The sequence below is a fragment of the Salmo salar genome, chromosome ssa01 (assembly GCF_905237065.1).
Source record: "Salmo salar chromosome ssa01, Ssal_v3.1, whole genome shotgun sequence".
Taxonomy (NCBI): domain Eukaryota; kingdom Metazoa; phylum Chordata; class Actinopteri; order Salmoniformes; family Salmonidae; genus Salmo; species Salmo salar.
Window position 1 is genome coordinate 166640368 of NC_059442.1, and position 20026 is coordinate 166660393.

Here is a 20026-nt window from a genome sequence, read left to right on the forward strand (position 1 = left end):
TATAATATCTATAGAGTCTTTATAAACCAGGCTATAATATCTATAGAGTCTTTATAAACCAGGCTATAATAGACAGGCCTATCCTGAGAATCTTTATAAACCAGGCTATAATATCTATAGAGTCTTTATAAACCAGGCTATAATAGACAGGTCTATCCTGAGAATCTTTATAAACCAGGCTATAATATCTATAGAGTCTTTATAAACCAGGCTATATATAGACAGGCCTATCCTGAGAATCTTTATAAACCAGGCTATAATATCTATAGAGTCTTTATAAACCAGGCTATAATAGACAGGCCTATCCTGAGAATCTTTATAAACCAGGCTATAATATCTATAGAGTCTTTATAAACCAGGCTATAATAGACAGGTCTATCCTGAGAATCTTTATAAACCAGGCTATAATATCTATAGAGTCTTTATAAACCAGGCTATAATAGACAGGTCTATCCTGAGAATCTTTATAAACCAGGCTATAATATCTATAGAGTCTTTAGAAACCAGGCTATAATAGACAGGTCTATCCTGACAATCATTATAAACCAGGCTATAATATCTATAGAATCTTTAGAAACCAGGCTATGATATCTATAGAGTCTTTAGAAACCAGGCTATAATAGACAGGTCTATCCTGACAATCTTTAGAAACCAGGCTATAATAGACAGGCCTATCCTGACAATCTTTAGAAAATGTGCCACTTATTGGAATGTAGTATTTTTAAATGCATGAGACAGGGTAACAACCATAGAAATACAATGCATTCTATTTCTATGGTAACAACATTGACATTAGACGGTAGCTTAGTCAAAATATTATTCTCGTAGATGGAACAATCATCACAGTCTTTGGTGACAGCTGTAGAGAGCTTGGTGATGGGGACTGCATCTAACAGTTGGCTGGCCATCCACACGACAGTCCTGATTGGTCCTTGCAGACTCTGGGATCGGAATATGAGCGACTCTCATCCACAATGCTTTATTTATTTATCTAATTTTGAGTTGAAATCATGACTGGCCGAAACGTCATGACTTTAACTCAGAATTAGGTCAATAAAACATCAAGATTTGAATTGTGAGCAAGAGTCGCTCTTGTTTACTTCAGAATGCACCTCGTCTCACGTTCGGTTGAGCTCCTCCTACTCCTCTCCAGGGGCGGGGACAACCTGAAGTGATGTTTTTTTTTCAAAATGGTGGACAATGTCTGACTCACTACATTATTTCCCCTTTATCTCTCATCCTTCCCTCTCTCTCTCTCTCTCTCTCTCTCTCTCTCTCTCTCTCTCTCTCTCTCTCTCACTCTCTCTCTTTCTCTATTCCCTTTCCTGGAACTTGCCGATGTCCTACTCAGGTGTCCAATTGGTTCGGCAACAAGAGGATCCGGTACAAGAAGAACATCGGCAAGTTCCAGGAGGAGGCTAACCTCTATGCAGCCAAGACAGCGGTGACGGCAACCCACGCCGTGGCAGCAGCCATCCACAACAGCCAGGCCAACTCACCCACCACGCCCAACTCTGGTAGGCACACTTGGTGGTAAGACCAGAGTCGTATGTATATGTTGCGGTAAATGTGTAATAAAAAAAAAAGGGACATGTATACATTTCACGGTAACATGTATATGGATTTGGATAGTAACACAGAAGTGGTGTTCGATACTTAACATTTCACGGTAACATGTATATGGATTTGGATAGTAACACAGAAGTGGTGTTCGATACTTAACATTTCACGGTAACATGTATATGGATTTGGATAGTAACACAGAAGTGGTGTTCGATACTTAACATTTCACGGTAACATGTATATGGATTTGGATAGTAACACAGAAGTGGTGTTCGATACTTAACATTTCACGGTAACATGTATATGGATTTGGATAGTAACACAGAAGTGGTGTTCGATACTTAACATTTCACGGTAACATGTATATGGATTTGGATAGTAACACAGAAGTGGTGTTCGATACTTAACATTTCACGGTAACATGTATATGGATTTGGATAGTAACACAGAAGTGGTGTTCGATACTTAACATTTCACGGTAACATGTATATGGATTTGGATAGTAACACAGAAGTGGTGTTCGATACTTAACATTTCACGGTAACATGTATATGGATTTGGATAGTAACACAGAAGTGGTGTTCGATACTTAACATTTCACGGTAACATGTATATGGATTTGGATAGTAACACAGAAGTGGTGTTCGATACTTAACATTTCACGGTAACATGTATATGGATTTGGATAGTAACACAGAAGTGGTGATTTCTGGCTTTATTGCTGCTTGTTTCTGGTTTTTTCTTACTCTTGTAATTTATTCATTTTTCTTTTGTTATTTTGTTATTTTGTTTTCATTGTTTCATTTATTCAACTTTCTAAGAAGTAATATTGTAGACGAGGGGTATCAAACATATTGGATAAAAATTAAAAAAAAAACAATCTATATGCATAAAAAATAAAATGTAATAAATGAAAACTGTGTATAAATGATATTGGACCTACATTTATACAGTCTTTTCACTCGGTCCAGGTTGCTAACAATCACTGAAATGAAAGCTAGACAGTCAAGGAGCATAAAAAATACCCCAAACTATGGTTAGAGGACTATTTTTTGGGACATTTTGACACAAATTTTTTGGGACATTTTGACGGCAAGGAAATATAACACATTTTGAATACGGCCCTCCAGACCTCTGTAAAGACTGAATGAGGCCTGCGGAGGCAGAATGAGTTTGACACCCCTGTGACTGTGGTACTGCTAGGGGTAGTAGGATGGGTGGTTGCTAGGGGTAGTGGGGTGGGTGGTTGCTAGGGGTAGTGGGATGGGTGGTTGCTAGGGGTAGTGGGGTGGGTGGTTGCTAGGGGTAGTGGGATGGGTGGTTGCTAGGGGTAGTGGGGTGGGTGGTTGCTAGGGGTAGTGGGATGGGTGGTTGCTAGGGGTAGTGGGGTGGGTGGTTGCTAGGGGTAGTGGGGTGGGTGGTTGCTAGGGGTTGTGGGGTGGGTGGTTGCTAGGGGTAGTGGGGTGGGTGGTTGCTAGGGGTAGTGGGATGGGTGGTTGCTAGGGGTAGTGGGATGGGTGGTTGCTAGGGGTAGTGGGATGGGTGGTTGCTAGGGGTAGTGGGATGGGTGATTGCTAGAGGTAGGGGGGTGGGTGGTTGCTAGGGAAGTGGGATGGGTGGTTGCTAGGGGTAGTGGGATGGGTGGTTGCTAGGGGTAGTGGGATGGGTGGTTGCTAGGGGTAGTGGGGTGGGTGGTTGATACGGGTAGTGGGGTGGGTGGTTGCTAGGGGTAGTGGGATGGGTGGTTGCTAGGGGTAGTGGGATGGGTGGTTGCTAGGGGTAGTGGGGTGGGTGGTTGATACGGGTAGTGGGGTGGGTGGTTGCTAGGGGTAGTGGGGTGGGTGGTTGCTAGGGGTAGTGGGGTGGGTGGTTGCTAGGGGTAGTGGGGTGGGTGGTTGCTAGGGGTAGTGGGGTGGGTGGTTGCTAGGGGTAGTGGGGTGGGTGGTTGCTAGGGGTAGTGGGATGGGTGGTTGCTAGGGGTAGTGGGATGGGTGGTTGCTAGGGGTAGTTCGGTGTGTGGTTGCTAGGGGTAGTTCGGTGTGTGGTTGCTAGGGGTAGTGGGGTGGGTGGTTACTAGGGGTAGTGGGGTGGGTGGTGGGCGGGAGGGAAGGAAGGACATCTGGAATTGTTTGTTAAAATTGCAATTAAATATTGATCCTAAAAAATCAACACAACGAATTATTAAAATGTTCACGCTCTGACGTCAAATCAAATTAAACCTAAGCCCAATTTTCATATTCATTTAATGTTCTATAGCAGTGCTTACAATTCCAATACAATTGCTGTAGGCAATGAGACTCGGGGGTTAATAAAGTCAAAGTGCATGATGGGAGGTTTTCAAGTCCCTTCCATTTTCTTTTATCCAGGCTTCCAGATGAAAGATGAGGAATTTCAACTGGACTCTGCTGAGAGCAAAAACTCCCTTTTAACCAACATGTTCACCGCCGGTACTGATTCTCTTTTAGGAAACCTTTTATGTGTTGTGGTCATTCATTCCACCTACAACGTCCTTCCATCGGTCCATTCTCACACCCCCTACCATAGTGGAAGCTTGTCTCCCTCTCCACCACCTCAACCTGAATTCAATTTGTTTTATTTAGGATATGAGTACACTAGTTCCTGTTTAGGTTGCTTCATTTAGGATATGAGTACACTAGTTCCTGTTTAGGTTGCTTCATTTAGGATATGAGTACACTAGTTCCTGTTTAGGTTGCTTCATTTAGGATATGAGTACACTAGTTCCTGTTTAGGTTGCTTCATTTAGGATGTGAGTACACTAGTTCCTGTTTAGGTTGCTTCATTTAGGATATGAGTACACTAGTTCCTGTTTAGGTTGCTTTGATGGTTCATGGACGTACAGTATCTAGACCTTCATCTCTCTTCCCTCAGTCCTTATTCTCTCTGTTTTCATCTCTCTTCCCTCAGTCCTTACTCTCTCTGTTTTCATCTCTCTTCCCTCAGTCCTTTCTCTGTTTTCATCTCTCTTCCCTCAGTCCTTACTCTCTCTGTTTTCATCTCTCTTCCCTCAGTCCTTACTCTCTCTGTTTTCATCTCTCTTCCCTCAGTCCTTACTCTCTCTGTTTTCATCTCTCTTCCCTCGGTCCTTACTCTCTCTGTTTTCATCTCTCTTCCCTCAGTCCTTACTCTCTCTGTTTTCATCTCTCTTCCCTCAGTCCTTTCTCTGTTTTCATCTCTCTTCCCTCAGTCCTTACTCTCTCTGTTTTCATCTCTCTTCCCTCAGTCCTTACTCTCTCTGTTTTCATCTCTCTTCCCTCAGTCCTTACTCTCTCTGTTTTCATCTCTCTTCCCTCAGTCCTTACTCTCTCTGTTTTCATCTCTCTTCCCTCAGTCCTTACTCTCTCTGTTTTCATCTCTCTTCCCTCAGTCCTCTCTCTGTTTTCATCTCTCTTCCCTCAGTCCTTACTCTCTCTGTTTTCATCTCTCTTCCCTCAGTCCTTACTCTCTCTGTTTTCATCTCTCTTCCCTCGGTCCTTACTCTGTTTTCATCTCTCTTCCCTCGGTCCTTACTCTCTCTGTTTTCATCTATCTTCCCTCGGTCCTTACTCTCTCTGTTTTCATCTCTCTTCCCTCAGTCCTTACTCTCTCTGTTTTCATCTCTCTTCCCTCAGTCCTTACTCTCTCTGTTTTCATCTCTCTTCCCTCAGTCCTTACTCTCTCTGTTTTCATCTCTCTTCCCTCAGTCCTTTCTCTGTTTTCATCTCTCTTCCCTCAGTCCTTACTCTCTCTGTTTTCATCTCTCTTCCCTCAGTCCTTACTCTCTCTGTTTTCATCTCTCTTCCCTCAGTCCTCTCTCTGTTTTCATCTCTCTTCCCTCAGTCCTTACTCTCTCTGTTTTCATCTCTCTTCCCTCAGTCCTCTCTCTGTTTTCATCTCTCTTCCCTCAGTCCTTACTCTCTCTGTTTTCATCTCTCTTCCCTCAGTCCTTACTCTCTCTGTTTTCATCTCTTCCCTCAGTCCTTACTCTCTGTTTTCATCTCTCTTCCCTCAGTCCTTACTCTCTCTGTTTTCATCTCTCTTCCCTCAGTCCTTACTCTCTCTGTTTTCATCTCTCTTCCCTCAGTCCTTACTCTGTTTTCATCTCTCTTCCCTCAGTCCTTACTCTCTCTGTTTTCATCTCTCTTCCCTCAGTCCTTACTCTCTCTGTTTTCATCTCTCTTCCCTCAGTCCTTACTCTCTCTGTTTTCATCTCTCTTCCCTCAGTCCTTACTCTCTCTGTTTTCATCTCTCTTCCCTCAGTCCTTACTCTCTCTGTTTTCATCTCTCTTCCCTCGGTCCTTACTCTCTCTGTTTTCATCTCTCTTCCCTCAGTCCTTACTCTCTCTGTTTTCATCTCTCTTCCCTCAGTCCTTACTCTCTCTGTTTTCATCTCTCTTCCCTCAGTCCTTACTCTCTCTGTTTTCATCTCTCTTCCCTCGGTCCTTACTCTCTCTGTTTTCATCTCTCTTCCCTCAGTCCTTACTCTCTCTGTTTTCATCTCTCTTCCCTCAGTCCTTACTCTCTCTGTTTTCATCTCTCTTCCCTCAGTCCTTACTCTCTCTGTTTTCATCTCTCTTCCCTCAGTCCTTACTCTCTCTGTTTTCATCTCTTCCCTCAGTCCTTACTCTCTCTGTTTTCATCTCTCTTCCCTCAGTCCTTACTCTCTCTGTTTTCATCTCTCTTCCCTCAGTCCTTACTCTCTCTGTTTTCATCTCTCTTCCCTCAGTCCTTACTCTCTCTGTTTTCATCTCTCTTCCCTCAGTCCTTACTCTCTCTGTTTTCATCTCTCTTCCCTCAGTCCTTACTCTCTCTGTTTTCATCTCTCTTCCCTCAGTCCTTACTCTCTCTGTTTTCATCTCTCTTCCCTCAGTCCTTACTCTCTCTGTTTTCATCTCTCTTCCCTCAGTCCTTACTCTCTCTGTTTTCATCTCTCTTCCCTCAGTCCTTACTCTCTCTGTTTTCATCTCTCTTCCCTCAGTCCTTACTCTCTCTGTTTTCATCTCTCTTCCCTCAGTCCTTATCTCTCTGTTTTCATCTCTCTTCCCTCAGTCCTTACTCTCTCTGTTTTCATCTCTCTTCCCTCAGTCCTTACTCTCTCTGTTTTCATCTCTCTTCCCTCAGTCCTTACTCTCTCTGTTTTCATCTCTTCCCTCAGTCCTTACTCTCTCTGTTTTCATCTCTCTTCCCTCAGTCCTTACTCTCTCTGTTTTCATCTCTCTTCCCTCAGTCCTTATTCTCTCTGTTTTCATCTCTCTTCCCTCAGTCCTTACTCTGTTTTCATCTCTCTTCCCTCAGTCCTTACTCTCTCTGTTTTCATCTCTCTTCCCTCAGTCCTTACTCTCTCTGTTTTCATCTCTCTTCCCTCAGTCCTTACTCTCTCTGTTTTCATCTCTCTTCCCTCAGTCCTTACTCTCTCTGTTTTCATCTCTCTTCCCTCAGTCCTTTCTCTGTTTTCATCTCTCTTCCCTCAGTCCTTACTCTCTCTGTTTTCATCTCTCTTCCCTCAGTCCTTACTCTCTCTGTTTTCATCTCTCTTCCCTCAGTCCTTACTCTCTCTGTTTTCATCTCTCTTCCCTCAGTCCTTACTCTCTCTGTTTTCATCTCTTCCCTCAGTCCTTACTCTCTCTGTTTTCATCTCTCTTCCCTCAGTCCTTACTCTCTCTGTTTTCATCTCTCTTCCCTCAGTCCTTACTCTCTCTGTTTTCATCTCTCTTCCCTCAGTCCTTACTCTCTCTGTTTTCATCTCTCTTCCCTCAGTCCTTACTCTCTCTGTTTTCATCTCTCTTCCCTCAGTCCTTACTCTCTCTGTTTTCATCTCTCTTCCCTCAGTCCTTACTCTCTCTGTTTTCATCTCTCTTCCCTCAGTCCTTACTCTCTCTGTTTTCATCTCTCTTCCCTCAGTCCTTACTCTCTCTGTTTTCATCTCTCTTCCCTCTGTCCTTACTCTCTCTGTTTTCATCTCTCTTCCCTCAGTCCTTACTCTCTCTGTTTTCATCTCTCTTCCCTCAGTCCTTACTCTCTCTGTTTTCATCTCTCTTCCCTCAGTCCTTACTCTCTCTGTTTTCATCTCTCTTCCCTCAGTCCTTACTCTCTCTGTTTTCATCTCTTCCCTCAGTCCTTACTCTCTCTGTTTTCATCTCTCTTCCCTCAGTCCTTATTCTCTCTGTTTTCATCTCTCTTCCCTCAGTCCTTACTCTGTTTTCATCTCTCTTCCCTCAGTCCTTACTCTCTCTGTTTTCATCTCTCTTCCCTCAGTCCTTACTCTCTCTGTTTTCATCTCTCTTCCCTCAGTCCTTACTCTCTCTGTTTTCATCTCTCTTCCCTCAGTCCTTACTCTCTCTGTTTTCATCTCTCTTCCCTCAGTCCTTACTCTCTCTGTTTTCATCTCTTCCCTCAGTCCTTACTCTCTCTGTTTTCATCTCTCTTCCCTCAGTCCTTACTCTCTCTGTTTTCATCTCTTCCCTCAGTCCTTACTCTCTCTGTTTTCATCTCTCTTCCCTCAGTCCTTACTCTCTCTGTTTTCATCTCTCTTCCCTCAGTCCTTACTCTCTCTGTTTTCATCTCTCTTCCCTCAGTCCTTACTCTCTCTGTTTTCATCTCTCTTCCCTCAGTCCTTACTCTCTCTGTTTTCATCTCTTCCCTCAGTCCTTACTCTCTCTGTTTTCATCTCTCTTCCCTCAGTCCTTACTCTCTCTGTTTTCATCTCTTCCCTCAGTCCTTACTCTCTCTGTTTTCATCTCTCTTCCCTCAGTTCTTTCTCTGTTTTCATCTCTCTTCCCTCGGTCCTTACTCTCTCTGTTTTCATCTCTCTTCCCTCGGTCCTTACTCTCTCTGTTTTCATCTCTCTTCCCTCAGTCCTTACTCTCTCTGTTTTCATCTCTTCCCTCAGTCCTTACTCTGTTTTCATCTCTCTTCCCTCAGTCCTTACTCTCTCTGTTTTCATCTCTCTTCCCTCGGTCCTTACTCTCTCTGTTTTCATCTCTCTTCCCTCGGTCCTTACTCTCTCTGTTTTCATCTCTCTTTCTTTGGTCCTTTCTATATCTTCAGTCTTGTTTTGGATAGTTTAGTTGTTCGGATGTATGGATCAGTGAGTGTAATGTAGTGTGAAGTTGCCCCTAGACTCATGTCTTGGGGTCAGTTTAGCATTTCCCCCACTAATGGTTAAGATTAGGATTGGGTGAGGGGTAGCTGATCCTAGATCTGTATGTGTTCTTCTATTCAGCTACTTCCATCTCTCCTCTCCAGGTTCCTCTGCCTCTTTTAGCCTCCCTAACTCTGGGGACATGTTCATGAGCATGCAGAGTCTGAATGGGGCCTCTTACCAGGGGGCTCAAGTCGGAACTAATGTGCAGTCACAGGTAGGTCAGGGTGAGAGGTCAGGAAGAGAGGTCAGGGTTCAAGGCCTACTGAAGGGTCACATACTATTGACTGTACTAGGTTTGGGGTCAATACCATTTTTTATTTTTTTTATTTAATTGGAGTCATTCTATGAATTTGAATAATGGAGACAAGTTGGCCTTCACTCTCTCTGAGGATATCGTTGAATTCATGGAATGATTTAGAGTTTAAATGAGATTGGACTTCAACTCAAAACTTTAGCAATACATTGGTAGTCGACTGGTAATGTGCAGTCTGGGTACAGCAGGACATTATACTGTAGGTTATGTAGCTTGATTATTTATTATCTTAGAAGGTATTCGTCAGGTGTAAGAAATGTGGCTTTAGATATTATAGACCTTTTGACATATTTCTGTATTTGTATATGACAGTATGATGTGAGATTACAGGTTCTGTTATTTGAGAAGGTAGAGTGTCTGGCTTTGACTTGAGCTCTTGGGCTGGGATTCCCCACTTTCTTTACTTACCTGTCCCATGTCTGTTCTTTACTGTCCCAAGTCTGTTCTTTACTGTCCCGTGTCTGGTCTATACTGTCCCATGTCTTGTTTATACTGTCCCATGTCTGTTCTTTACTGTCCCGTGTCTGGTCTATACTGTCCCATGTCTTGTTTATACTGTCCCATGTCTGTTCTTTACTGTCCCGTGTCTGGTCTATACTGTCCCATGTCTTGTTTATACTGTCCCATGTCTGGTTATACTGTCCCATGTCTGTTCTCTACTGTCCCGTGTCTGTTCTTTACTGTCCCGTGTCTGTTCTTTACTGTCCCATGTCTGGTCTATACTGTCCCGTGTCTGTTCTTTACTGTCCCGTGTCTGTTCTTTACTGTCCCGTGTCTGTTCTTTACTGTCCCATGTCTGTTCTTTACTGTCCCGTGTCTGTTCTTTACTGTCCCGTGTCTGTTCTTTACTGTCCCGTGTCTGGTCTATACTGTCCCATGTCTTGTTTATACTGTCCCATGTCTGGTTTATACTGTCCCGTGTCTGTTCTTTACTGTCCCATGTCTGTTCTATACTGTCCCATGTCTGTTCTTTACTGTCCCCCGTGTCTGTTCTTTACTGTCCCGTGTCTGTTTCGTACTGTCCCGTGTCTGGTCTATACTGTCCCAAGTCTGTTCTTTACTGTCCCATGTCTGTTCTTTACTGTCCCGTGTCTGGTCTATACTGTCCCATGTCTGTTCTATACTGTCCCATGTCTGTTCTTTACTGTCCCGTGTCTGTTCTTTACTGTCCCGTGTCTGTTCTTTACTGTCTCATGTCTGGTTTATACTGTCCCATGTCTGTTCTATACTGTCCCATGTCTGTTCTTTACTGTCTCATGTCTGGTTTATACTGTCCCATGTCTGTTCTATACTGTCCCATGTCTGTTCTTTACTGTCCCATGTCTGGTCTATACTGTCCCCCGTGTCTGTTCTTTACTGTCCCATGTCTGTTCTATACTGTCCCGTGTCTGTTCTATACTGTCCCATGTCTGGTTTATACTGTCCCATGTCTGTTCTTTACTGTCTCCCGTGTCTGTTCTTTACTGTCCCGTGTCTGGTCTATCCTGTCCCATGTCTTGTTTATACTGTCCCATGTCTGTTCTATACTGTCCCATGTCTGTTCTCTACTGTCCCGTGTCTGTCTTTTACTGTCCCGTGTCTGTTCTTTACTGTCCCGTGTCTGTTCTTTACTGTCCCGTGTCTGTTCTTTACTGTCCCGTGTCTGGTCTATACTGTCCCGTGTCTGGTTTATACTGTCCCATGTCTGGTCTATACTGTCCCGTGTCTGTTCTTTACTGTCCCATGTCTGTTCTATACTGTCCCATGTCTGTTCTTTACTGTCCCCGTGTCTGTTCTTTACTGTCCCGTGTCTGTTTTATACTGTCCCATGTCTGGTCTATACTGTCCCAAGTCTGTTCTTTACTGTCCCATGTCTGTTCTTTACTGTCCCGTGTCTGTTCTTTACTGTCCCATGTCTGTTCTTTACTGTCCTGTGTCTGTTCTTTACTGTCTCATGTCTGGTTTATACTGTCCCATGTCTGTTCTATACTGTCCCATGTCTGTTCTTTACTGTCCCGTGTCTGGTCTATACTGTCCCATGTCTGTTCTATACTGTCCCATGTCTGTTCTTTACTGTCTCATGTCTGGTTTATACTGTCCCATGTCTGTTCTTTACTGTCCCATGTCTGTTCTATACTGTCCCGTGTCTGTTCTATACTGTCCCATGTCTGGTTTATACTGTCCCATGTCTGTTCTTTACTGTCTCCCGTGTCTGTTCTTTACTGTCCCGTGTCTGGTCTATCCTGTCCCATGTCTTGTTTATACTGTCCCATGTCTGTTCTTTACTGTCCCATGTCTGGTCTATACTGTCCCATGTCTGTTCTATACTGTCCCATAACTGTTCTATACTGTCCCGTGTCTGTCCTGTCCCATGTCTGTTCTATACTGTCCCATAACTGTTCTATACTGTCCCGTGTCTGGTCTGTCCTGTCCCATGTCTGGTTTATACTGTCCCATGTCTGGTCTATACTGTCCCATGTCTGTTCTTTACTGTCCCCCGTGTCTGTTCTTTACTGTCCCCGTGTCTGTTTCGTACTGTCCCGTGTCTGTTCTTTACTGTCCCATGTCTGTTCTTTACTGTCCCGTGTCTGTTCTTTACTGTCCCGTGTCTGTTCTTTACTGTCCCGTGTCTGGTCTATACTGTCCCATGTCTGTTCTTTACTGTCTCGTGTCTGTTTCGTACTGTCCCATGTCTGTTCTTTACTGTCCCGTGTCTGGTCTTTACTGTCCCGTGTCTGTTCTCGTACTGTCCCGTGTCTGTTCTTTACTGTCCCGTGTCTGGTCTATCCTGTCCTGTGTCTGTTTATACTGTCCCATGTCTGTTCTATACTGTCTCCCGTGTCTGGTCTATACTGTCCCATGTCTGTTCTATACTGTCTCCCGTGTCTGTTCTTTACTGTCCTGTGTCTGGTCTATCCTGTCCCATGTCTTGTTTATACTGTCCCATGTCTGTTCTTTACTGTCCCATGTCTGGTCTATCCTGTCCCATGTCTGTTCTATACTGTCCCATAACTGTTCTATACTGTCCCGTGTCTGTCCTGTCCCATGTCTGTTCTATACTGTCCCATGTCTGTTCTTTACTGTCCCATGTCTGGTTTATACTGTCCCATGTCTGGTCTATACTGTCCCATGTCTGTTCTATACTGTCCCATGTCTGTTCTTTACTGTCCCGTGTCTGTTTCGTACTGTCCCGTGTCTGTTCTATCCTGTCCCGTGTCTGTTCTTTACTGTCCCGTGTCTGTTTCGTACTGTCCCATGTCTGTTCTATACTGTCCCGTGTCTGTTCTTTACTGTCCCATGTCTGTTCTATACTGTCCTGTGTCTGTTCTATACTGTCCCATAACTGTTCTATACTGTCCCCCGTGTCTGTTCTATACTGTCCCATGTCTGTTCTTTACTGTCCCATGTCTGTTCTATCATGTCCCATGTCTGTTCTATACTGTCCCATAACTGTTCTATACTGTCCCATGTCTGTTCTATACTGTCCCATAACTGTTCTATACTGTCCCGTGTCTGGTCTGTCCTGTCCCATGTCTGTTCTATACTGTCCCATGTCTGTTCTTTACTGTCCCATGTCTGGTTTATACTGTCCCATGTCTGTTCTATACTTTACTGTCCTGTGTTTTGCCTTCGTCACAGATTAGAAATTCTTTGAGAGAAAAAAGGCCAAATTGCCTACAAACATTACAAGGTCATACCTTTTGAACAATGTTTCATCCCATTCTGTTCTTTCATGTTTGTCTTTTGTTGTGGCAATTGTTATTGTCATTTTGTATTGTTCTTTCAAAATGATGGAGTGGAAGGTGAGAAGGCATTGACATTCTCTCACTTTGTCTTTGTCTCTCCCTCTCTTTCTGCATTTCTCCCTCTCTCCCTCTCTCTCCCTCTTGCTCTCTCTCCCCTCTCCCTCTCGCTCTCTCTCCCCTCTCCCACTCGCTCTCTCTCCCCTCTCCCACTCTTTCTATCTCTCTCCCACTCTTTCTATCTCTCTCCCTCCCTCTCTATCTCTCCCTTCCTCTCTCCCTCTTTTCCCCCCTCACTCTCTCCCTCTTTTCCCCCCTCACTCTCTCCCTCTTTCCCCCCTCACTCTCTCCCTCTTTCCCCCCTCTCTCTTTCCCTCTCTCTCTCTCTCTCTCTCTCTCTCTCTCCCTCTTTCCCCCCTCACTCTCTCCCTCTTTCCCCCCTCTCTCTCTCCCTCTTTCCCTCTCTCTCTCTCTTTCCCCCTCACTCTCTCCCTCTTTCCCCCCTCTCTCTTTCCCTCTCTCTCCCACTCTTTCTATCTCTCTCCCTCCCTCTCTATCTCTCCCTTCCTCTCTCCCTCTTTTCCCCCCTCACTCTCTCCCTCTTTTCCCCCTCACTCTCTCCCTCTTTCCCCCCTCACTCTCTCCCTCTTTCCCCCCTCTCTCTTTCCCTCTCTCTCTCTCTCTCTCTCTCTCCCTCTTTCCCCCTCACTCTCTCCCTCTTTCCCCCTCTCTCTCTCCCTCTTTCCTCTCTCTCTCTCTTTCCCCCTCACTCTCTCCCTCTTTCCCCCCTCTCTCTTTCCCTCTCTCTCTCTCTCTCGCTCTCCCTCTTTCCCCCCTCTCTCGCTCTCCCTCTTTCCCCTCTCGCTCTCCCTCTTTCCCCCTCTCTCTCCCTCTTTCCCCTCTCTCTCCCTCTTTCCCCTCTCTCTCTCCCTCTTTCCCCCCTCTCTCTCCCTCTTTCCCCCTCACTCGCTCCCTCTTTCCCCCCCTCTCCCTCTTTCCCCCTCTCTCTCTCTCCCTCTTTCCCCTCTCTCTCTCTCCCTCTTTCCCCCCTCTCTCTCCCTCTTTCCCCCTCTCTCTCTCTCCCTCTTTCCCCCCTCTCTCTCTCTCCCTCTTTCCCCCTCTCTCTCCCTCTTTCCCCCTCACTCTCTCCCTCTGTCCCTCTCTCTCTCTCTCCCCTCTTTCCCCCCTCTCTCTCCCTCTTTCCCCCTCTCTCTCTCTCCCTCTTTCCCCCTCTCTCTCCTTCTTTCCCCCTCACTCTCTCCCTCTTTCCCTCTTTCCCTCTCTCTCTCTCTCCCTCTTCCCCCCTCTCTCCCTCTTTCCCCCTCACTCTCTCCCTCTTTCCCCCTCACTCGCTCCCTCTTTCCCCCCCTCTCCCTCTTTCCCCCCTCTCTCTCTCCCTCTTTCCCCCTCTCTCTCTCTCTCTCCCTCTTTCCCCCCTATCTCTCTCTCCCTCTTTCCCCCTCTCTCTCTCTCCCTCTTTCCCCCCTCTCTCTCTCTCCCTCTTTCCCCCTCTCTCTCCCTCTTTCCCCCCTCTCTCTCCCTATTTCCCCCCTCACTCTCCCTCTTTCCCCCTCACTCTCTCCCTCTTTCCCTCTCTCTCTCTCTCTCCCTCTTTCCCCCCCTCTCTCCCTCTTTCCCCCCTCTCTCCCTCTTTCCCCCTCTCTCTCTCCCTCTTTCCCCCCCCTCTCTCTCCCTCTTTCCCCCCTCTCTCTCTTTCCCCCTCTCTCTCTCTCCCTCTTTCCCTCTTTCCCTCTCTCTCTCTCTCCCTCTTACCCCCTCTCTCCCTCTTTCCCCCTCTCTCTCTCCCTCTTTCCCCCCTCTCTCTCTCCCTCTTTCCCCCCTCTCTCTCCCTCTCCCCCTCTCTCTCTCTCCAGGGGGATACCATACACCATGCTATCAGTCAGACGGTCGGATACAATGATGGGCTACGGCATCCCATGTACAGTCCTCACAGTCTAAATGTAAGTGTACAGTAATCATGATCATGACAACAAATGTCCACAAATATGTCATATCATCGCAATGATGGTGACGACGACATTGGTGATAATGACTCCTAAAATCATTTTCATTTTAAAATCCCATTCACCCAGGTTAGAAAATCCTAGGACCCAAATAGTATTTCTAGAGTTGTATGTTGCAGCACCAGTCGTCTTCCTCCACCACTCTTCCTCTATATTTTAATGCAGTTAGTTAAGGGTGGGGTGATCGGGGGCGGGATTGTAAAATAACACCCGGGGGTAATCTCTCTTTACCAGGGCTCCCAAACCCTTTTCAGTGAGCCGCCAGTGTGATCAAACCGTAGAGCAAATATACGACAGGCGAGATTAAGGACGGCCCATGTGATGACAAAGATAAATGTATGGCTTCATATTAACACACACATCCAGACTCACATCCACACCCCAGCCATTTAAATGAGAAAGAGCGAGCGTGCTTCATTCCATTTATGAAATGCATTTTATAATACCCCCATAGCCATATGAAAGGGGGGCTTTTTACTGGCGTATCTGTGTTTTCATTTAACTACTTTGAAATGCTTCTGAGAGCGAATTTGCAGTCCATCTTCTTATCACGGTAATGAAATATGAAACTGGAATTGCCTGCAGCCTTGTACAGATGCGACTATGGTCTTTCCTGATGAGCTCTGATAAGACCCTTCTTCATACTACACCAGACAATCTGAGCTACCGTGGTAAAGATACATTTATTGGTGGAGGATGAGCCGCCGCGACGGAGAGAGAGAGAGAGAGAGGCATACTGACGCTTCCTTTCGCTCAACCCCGACACAGAGAAATATTTGCATTTGCTGTCTGCTCTCTAGCAATGAAAGGGGAAGCAGGCTGCGGACTGGTTTTCTCCATTACAACATGCCCATCTTGTAAAAATGGAGACAGCCTCAATGTCTTATGCGGCTTCTCAAGATTAGAACAGGTTTTTTTCTGTTATAGTGTTGTTTTTTTGTTGGGTAATGTTTTGACCTCATAAAATACATACATACATGGCTGGTATGTTCATGGTGTATTTGGTGGAAGAACAATCAAATACAGCTCTCAAAGAGTACCACTACCTCAGCCTGAATGTGTTCTTCTATTGGACATGATCAAAACTGACACAGCAACAAAACACACAAACGTGTGAAAAAACACACAGCCGCATCGTTAGGAGCACTCCCACAGCAAGGTGTCGTTTTTGGTTTTGCGGAGTACCCTTTCTTGCTCCAGGCGGTCGAGGCGATGTGCCAACCTCGAGCAGCTTCAAAGTGTAGCGTTTTGCACTCTCTCCCCCCTGCCCTCGCACTCACAACTCCTTATTTAGGTCATGGCTCTCAGTCCATCACAGGGGAAGTGAGGGAAGCATGGCGGGTTGTGTTTGACTGTATCACATAACTCACAGCCATGCTACGTTGTTTAGAGCAAGCTAGGGGAAGTCATCAGGATGGATTGGACGGGGAAGAGGACAGCAGACTGGATATGAATGGTATGTCTAAAGACAGCCAGGCTCAGCTGCTCTGTCAAGATAAAGTGATGATGCTAAACAAAACCTACCATGTGTTATACAGATATAGTACAATATATATACATGTTGATCATGCTAAATATATTTTTTATGTAGTATATATTTCTATATTATTTTCAATATATTGAAAACATGTTACCTTTTTCTAATTTATGCAAGGACAATGTTTAAATCTGTTATTTTTGTTTTATTTTTTTAAATCAAATGCTCAGCCAAAACCCTAACCCATTCCTGACTCGACGATAAGGAAAATTCTCCTCCCGTCACTTCCTTTCAGTGTTTCCCCTTAAAGTTGTTACCCGCGGTGGTGTCCCCTCCCGTCTTCATAACTGACACTAGAATTTGCAGCGACAACCACTAAAGCAATCCGATAAGACATTGATTTCACCACTCGCCTCCAATGACCAGGATGCGGGGGCAAATTTGTCAGCAAGAGACCCTGTCTGGGGATGTCAGTGGTAATGCAATGGGGCTTATCCCCGCTGGCGGACACCATGTCGGATCTCTCTCTCTGTTTGTTTCCTAACCCGGCCATGTGTGCGTGATTGTGGGTATACACTCAATCTGACTGCTGAAAGAGGGAAACAAGGGGCCTCTTCCAGACCAGATTGTGACAACAAGCTTTATACTATTGGATGTTAATTTGGATATTGAGTTTCATTCAGTTCTAAATGTAATCCACCCTGAACTATGATTATGTCAGTTGTGGCTTGGTTGCTTGAAGACCTCAAATCAGCCCCCTCAGTTGTAACTTTACCTGTTTTTCAAGAAGTAACCCTTGCACTCTGTCTCACTCTCTCTCTGTCTCTCTGTCTCTGTCTTGCTCTGTCTCTGTCTCTCTCGCTCTCTCTGTCTCTGTGTCTGTCTCTCTGTGTCTCTGTCTCTCTCACTGTCTCTCTGTTTCTGTCTCGGTGTCTCTCTCTCTCTTTCTCCATCATGTAGGGTAACGGGGGATGGCACGGTGCACCTACTCCCTCCTCAGTGACGTCCCCAAACGAAGGGCCAGGCAGTGTGCACTCTGATACCTCAAACTGACCACCTCACTGATCGTCTCTTTTCCACCTAATATGCTACCGTGCCCTCGACCAATGTGACTGAACCAAACAGAGGCCAAACAGAACCAATCACCTCCCTCGACTGAGTCTAACCCCTCACCCTTCCACTCCAGGCAATGTCGGCCATTTTGTAAAATCCCATCCAATAACCTTCACAGTCAAGACTGATATGATTGGATACAGCTTTTAGCAACATTTTCTGAATATAAATATATATTAACTGACAGACTGACGAGTTGGAGTTCTGAATGGGAAGTCTAGAGACGATAACAGTAGATTTATTCAAGTAAAAACTGAAGACCGTGCATCTCTCTCAACCCTCCAGATCTACTCTTTTGACACTTTTTTTTTTGTTCTTTTTTTGGCCAACTAAGACTGAAGGACATGAAAATACATGTGGTCCAATGGATTTTCTTCTACCAGTATCACTATACAACTGTTGTGGGGACAGCGGAAGCATTTGAAGTTGCAGGTGCGCAACTGACAGAAGGTTTGCTTGCTGCAATGCTTCAATGGACTACACCTGTAGTGGACGCGCTGTATCTCTGATACTAACATCCCGGATTTAACATGTTTTGGGGATTGACATGATGAAGGACATTTAAATCGGCAGCTTTTTGTCATGCTCTTATTCTCAACGTGAGTCCTCTGCTGAACAGGAATTTCTAAACCTTTTATTGGACACGGTGCATTCGGTTCGAATGGATATATTCAGTCATTTGATAGTAGTCACTCCGATGCTGTCCCTAATTCATATTTGGTATGATCATGTGTTACCATAGCTTACAAATTTACATTTACTAATAGTGTAATACCATTTGAGGAGTTCCCGAGAATTGTGTGTCAAAACGGAGCTGTAATGATTTACCTCGTGAAAAAATGCTCAGATGACGTCATCATTTTCAAAACAGATTTCAGTAGCTTAGAGTACTACCTCTTCTTAACCTTAAATCCCCATTTTACGTTTGTTTTACATGTCTTGTAATTAGCTCTTGTACTTATTTCAACTTTACTAAATGCCAGATTAACGCTTAGCAGTAGTGTTTAGTTAAGAACAAAAGGTAAATTTGAGCCACTCCACCAAACTAGGAGGCCGCTATGGTACTAGCTTCCAAAAGAGCTAGTCATGTGATCTGTCGTTTTATGGACTGCATTAATTGAACATGGTCCAAAAATGTCAGTGGTGGAATGTGAAAGGTGACGTACCCCCCCCCCACCCCCGTTTCCACTTGTGGGAATACAGGCTGTGGGGGTACAAAGAAACATGTACGGTCATTCACACCTCACAGCCAGTATTCACACAAGGGGAAATAAGCCACCTTTTTTTTTTTACATGTAAGAAACATGTATGTTCACCACCAAACAGTGAAACTGTTGTAAATACCGAAGAACATTTTGAATGTTGCTGATTTTGTTACTTATCCTCTTAAATATATGAATGAAAAGACGTAGAGGGGTCAGTTCCCAGACCTGTGTATTTCAGACTCTGTTTCACAGCTACGGTTTTTTTCTTTTCTTGCTTCACTTCTTTTTCTTTTGTATCATGCCATTTTGAAACTGAATGGAGTCCTGATTAAAAAATAATAATAATATTTGTGGCAGTGGTCCTAATGTATTAAATATGTTTCATTTGTAACCGCACTCCGTGGAGGATTCTCACTCCCAGACGAGTCCTCTGTGTTAGTTTGTGTAGTTTCAAACACAAAAAAAATAAACTTTTGCTTTAATGCTTTGAGTCGCTGTACTTTCTCTTCAGCACACCGAATGATCTCCTCAAGGTAAATGCTTTTGAGTCGCTGTACATTCTTCTCAAGGTAAAACAGTGTCTAAACTCTTCTCCTTCCAACTCATTGGAGCAGTATTCTACACTACTGATTTGATCCAACAGTAAGTCATTTCACAATTGTGCAAGAACTACACAAACAGCCATTCAGTACTAGACTGAGGCACTAGTTGGAGAACATTCCATCACAAACCTTCAAGTGACCTTGTGGGACTGTTCCAAGCCGTTAGGAGAAGTGTTCCAAGCCGTTAGGAGAAGTGTTCCAAGCCGTTAGGAGAAGTGTTCCAAGCCGTTAGGAGAAGTGTTCCAAGCCGTTAGGAGAAGTGTTCCAAGCCGTTAGGAGAAGTGTTCCAAGCCGTTAGGAGAAGTGTTCCAAGCCGTTAGAAGAAGTGTTCCAAGCCGTTAGGAGAAGTGTTCCAAGCCGTTAGGAGAAGTGTTCCAAGCCGTTAGGAGAAGTGTTCCAAGCCGTTAGAAGAAGTGTTCCAAGCCGTTAGGAGAAGTGTTCCAAGCCGTTAGAAGAAGTGTTCCAAGCCGTTAGAAGAAGTGTTCCAAGCCGTTAGGAGAAGTGTTCCAAGCCGTTAGGAGAAGTGTTCCAAGCCGTTAGAAGAAGTGTTCCAAGCCGTTAGGAGTGTCCTCATGGGAGCCTGGTTGACGGTTAGCGCTAAGGAGCAGTTGTGGTATTAAAGGGTTGGGACTCAAGAGGTAGAAGTGCTCGTGTAATGAAACGGACTCTTCCTCTCAGATGACATCGAATGGCGGGTGACAACATTGCTCTAATAGTACTAAATGTGGCAACAGTTAAAAAATCTATTTGGGGCTTAATTTAATTGTTTCTATTTTTATTTTTTTTCTATTGCGAGGCGGTGTAATTTTTGACAGTGAATTAAGGTTCATTTTTAGGACATAAAGGACAATGGATTATGATGGTAC

General features: G+C 44.8%; 1 protein-coding gene across 6 annotated transcripts in view; it reads left to right on the plus strand.

Moving 5' to 3' along the window:
- Positions 1 to 19040, plus strand: part of LOC106571753 (pre-B-cell leukemia transcription factor 3) — a 115410-nt gene extending 96370 nt beyond the window's left edge. For 2 of the 6 annotated variants that reach the window (XM_014145172.2, XM_014145181.2), the window contains 5 exons: positions 1352 to 1517; positions 3930 to 4010; positions 8806 to 8918; positions 14614 to 14700; positions 17201 to 19040. In XM_014145172.2, coding sequence (XP_014000647.1) covers positions 1352 to 1517; positions 3930 to 4010; positions 8806 to 8918; positions 14614 to 14700; positions 17201 to 17293 — 540 coding nt within the window. In that variant the 3' untranslated portion in view covers positions 17294 to 19040. The remainder of the gene's footprint in view (positions 1 to 1351; positions 1518 to 3929; positions 4011 to 8805; positions 8919 to 14613; positions 14701 to 17200) is intronic. The other 4 variants (XM_014145188.2, XM_014145197.2, XM_014145207.2 and 1 more) reach the window with 3 other exon arrangements.
- Positions 19041 to 20026: the final 986 nt, after the last annotated feature.